The sequence below is a fragment of the Schistocerca nitens genome, chromosome 4 (assembly GCF_023898315.1).
Source record: "Schistocerca nitens isolate TAMUIC-IGC-003100 chromosome 4, iqSchNite1.1, whole genome shotgun sequence".
In the NCBI taxonomy this organism is placed as follows: Eukaryota; Metazoa; Arthropoda; class Insecta; order Orthoptera; family Acrididae; genus Schistocerca; species Schistocerca nitens.
In genome coordinates, this window is record NC_064617.1 from 145,455,112 (window position 1) to 145,458,429 (window position 3,318).

The following is a 3,318-nucleotide window of genomic DNA, read 5'->3' on the forward strand; positions in this document are numbered from 1 at the left end:
TTTTTTTTTTTTTTTTTTTTTTTTTTTTTTTTTTTTTGAGAAAATTGCGGATCGGCCAGCTTGTGCTACTTGATGTTCGTGTACTAACGCGTCCAGCTCACATTGGCAAGTACGCTTCCGTCCATTCGACACTCGTTTGGCACTAAACTCATAAACTGTCAAAAGTCGCAACTAATTTTAAACATACTATGGTCTATCTTTGGGTTGAACCTGCATCTATACGATAGGCATACGTCTTGGATGAGCCACGGAAACTCCACAATATGCGAGCCATTCGCTTCATCTTTCATCAGGTCAATGACCTTCTTGTTCGCATGTATTATGCCGTGAGAATTATCGTCCACGTAGCCAGAGTTGTCGAATTCCTCGGGATTGTACCTTATTACTTCATGTGGATCACAGCCTTTTACCCAATAGTTGAAACTGTATGTATCCATATAAAGTACCTTGGAAACAGCGATTTTTGGTTTTAGCTACTCTATATTGGTGTGTCTATTTAAGGAGAACTTACGAGCATCACTCACAATTTTTATCAACTGTAGTAGTAGCATGTCAGAGCAAGTGATTTCAATATTATTCCAGAGATACCTGAATTGCTTAGAAAACCAGATTTTATGAACGATACATACCATACTTAAAAGTTCGGCTGTTATACTCAATCATTTGTACTGCATCTCATTAGTTGTTCTGAAAGACAATTGAATGAGAGAGTAGAGCTCAAGTAAAAATACAACGCAATGCATTTCTAATCTGCCTATGAGTGTTCTGACCAGACTCGAGTTTTCAAGAGAATACAGTTTTCAAAAGATACGGAACTTTCGCCAGTTTTTTTACACATGTTCTGAAATCGTTCGTTTTTTCCTTCTTCGAAAAATCTGTATCGTCCGATTTAACAGTTTAATGGGGATACCTAGCGGCTGCGTGTACAGGTAGTGCTTTGTCGGAAAGTATTTCCTTCTCTTCGACCATAGGTCGAAGTTCCTTCTGCAATCTCTGCAGTTCGACCATCGACAGTTTCTTTACCTAGTCCTTACATCGTTATGTGTGTATATCTTCCCTGTAAATGCATTGATTGTGTTGTGAATTTGTTGTGCTGAAGTTGTGTGTTTACTTTTTCGTAAACTTGTATTTCTGTTGTGGTTTCACATTCGTCGCTTTCCGTTGAAGTACAATGAGTGGTAAAGCAGCATATAGCTCACCGTTAGGACCTAGGGAATCAATAAGTTCTACTGGTTTAAATTTCAACAGCTTTGCAAAGCCATTAGGGCAGTTTTCACCCCGTCAATTTAGTTCTCCATCTAGTAGCTCGCCAAGTTCGGCACAAGAAGGAGATTTTATACCGCTTGGTTATAGTAGTCCTATAAAGCACCCTAGTCAAAGAGGAAGGGGGAACTGGAAGGGGTCCCGTCGCAGTAGTAGTAGCCCTGCTAATTCGGGTTTCAATTCTAGTTGCAGCCCGTACACTGTAAATAGGCCGCAGAAGTTCTCTTTTAATAGGCGTAGTAGAGTAAGTCTGTCGATTATATTGACAATTCAGTTTTAATGTAACGAAACAAATATCTCATGGCTGTTTTTCTTTTTCAGGGAGGTCATGGAAATTCTAGCAGTACGAGTTACTCAGATGATATATCCCTATACGTCAACCATTCTATGGTTGAAGACCCTTGGTCAAACCTTGAGAAAAAGTTAAAGAACAGTAGAAATTCAGGTGCTAGCACCGTACTTACCATGAGTGATTCAGATTACATGGGCGACTCCCAGGGAAACCAAAGCAGCACGTCATCCGACGATGCATCATCATGAAAACAAGCAAGATTCGGTCAGAAAGTGTTTTGTGAGAGTTGACGCCGTTGTCAGCTATTGTTTCGCTGTTAATCTTCATTGTGCGTCAATTTGTTTTCCATCGTTGTGCAAAAGTGCACAGTTGATTTATTGTTTCAACAGTTGTGTGTGTGTGTGTGTGTGTGTGTGTGTGTGTGTGTGTGTGTGAGAGAGAGAGAGAGAGAGGGGGGGGGGCGAGTACTAGAAAAATTGAATTCTGAACTCTAGCGTTAAGTGATGAGGTATTAGATCAATTTGCCCTCATCAATGTCACAACATGTACAAATTACATTGCAATAAGAAGCTGGCAGTTCAAAAGTATTTTTAAATTCATGAAAAGAATATTTTAAAACTTATTGAGTGAAAATAGCTGTATATTGAATGATGAGAGAGAGCTCAAGAACAGTACAAATAAGATATTGACAATTGTGAAAATACAACGTTATAGTGAGTTTTAGACAGTGCCTTACTTTCATCTCTGTGGTAGATGTGGATAAGCTAATTCATTTCAAACCAGGGAGGTATTATTCACTGGTATTAAAAATCTTCGACACAGCTAGTTCATCTACGGAAACATGAATCTTAAGCAGTGTCTCCAGAAACTTAGTCATCATTATCCTTGTCCCAAATTTAGTCTGTGGTTACATAGCATCATTTGGTATTGGCAGAGACATAGTTTATTTCCATACTGAGAAAAATGGAACAGTCTTGAAAGTGCTAGTGAGTGTATCTTAGCTGTCAAGAGAAGGAAACTAGTATGAGATGTGATCACAACTGTTGTTTATGCTGAAAAAAAAAGAATTTTCGTTACTTCATTTTATGTTTTGTGAAAACAAATTAGTGACAGCTGTCCCCATAGTCCTGCATATCCTGCAGGATACTGCTGATGAGAGATCCCATTCAGAGCTGCATATGATAAGCAGGCAAGAAGTGGGAATATCTTGCATCAAGATCTCACCACAAAAGACATTTATGTAGCATTTTATGTGAGAGGTTGCAGGAACTTAAATGTGACATTGTACTTTCACTTGTCACAGTGACTGCATTTTGCTGGAAGGTAACATACTTCTAACTATCTAAATCTCCAGAAAGTACTGTAATCATTACATGAAAGTTTCCGTGAACATTGTTTTCTATAAATACTTATCACAGTTTTATAAGCTATAGTAAACTGTGATAGTAGTTGACCCTATACGTTTCCTCTTCTGCTCATCAAGCTTGTAATTTGTGTTAGTTGGTTCTTTAAATCTCCTCAGTGGTAATGATGTGTAATTACTACATTTATACAATTATATTTTTTGACCACCATGTTAAGTTATTCATAATGATTTACTAGCATGGAGAGAAGAGAATTTTTTTCTCTGCAGTGTGTTTTTATGAAGCTAAATATTGAATGATAAAGAACTATCATGAGACATGATAGCATATTCTGTATTTTGGCAGAGTATTGCTGCTGTACATATCTGAAATGTTTTCTACATAAGAAATAAATGATAG

At 37.7% G+C, this 3,318-nt stretch overlaps 1 protein-coding gene across 1 annotated transcript; it reads left to right on the forward strand.

Moving 5' to 3' along the window:
* Positions 1–1,041: 1,041 nt before the first annotated feature.
* Positions 1,042–2,622, forward strand: LOC126251544 (uncharacterized). The gene is made up of 2 exons (XM_049952054.1): positions 1,042–1,507; positions 1,585–2,622. Exons 1-2 carry the CDS (start codon positions 1,172–1,174, stop codon positions 1,801–1,803), a joined length of 555 nt encoding a protein of 184 aa, XP_049808011.1. The 5' UTR covers positions 1,042–1,171; the 3' UTR covers positions 1,804–2,622.
* Positions 2,623–3,318: the final 696 nt, after the last annotated feature.

What these genes read in the sequence shown, in the direction of transcription:
- LOC126251544 (XM_049952054.1), top strand. Translation starts at nt 1,172, where the DNA reads ATGAGTGGTAAAGCAGCATATAGCTCACCGTTAGGACCTAGGGAATCA. An exon ending in CTTTTAATAGGCGTAGTAGA is followed by an intron (nt 1,508 to 1,584) that starts GTAAGTCTGTCG and finishes TTTCTTTTTCAG; the next exon opens with GGAGGTCATGGAAATTCTAG.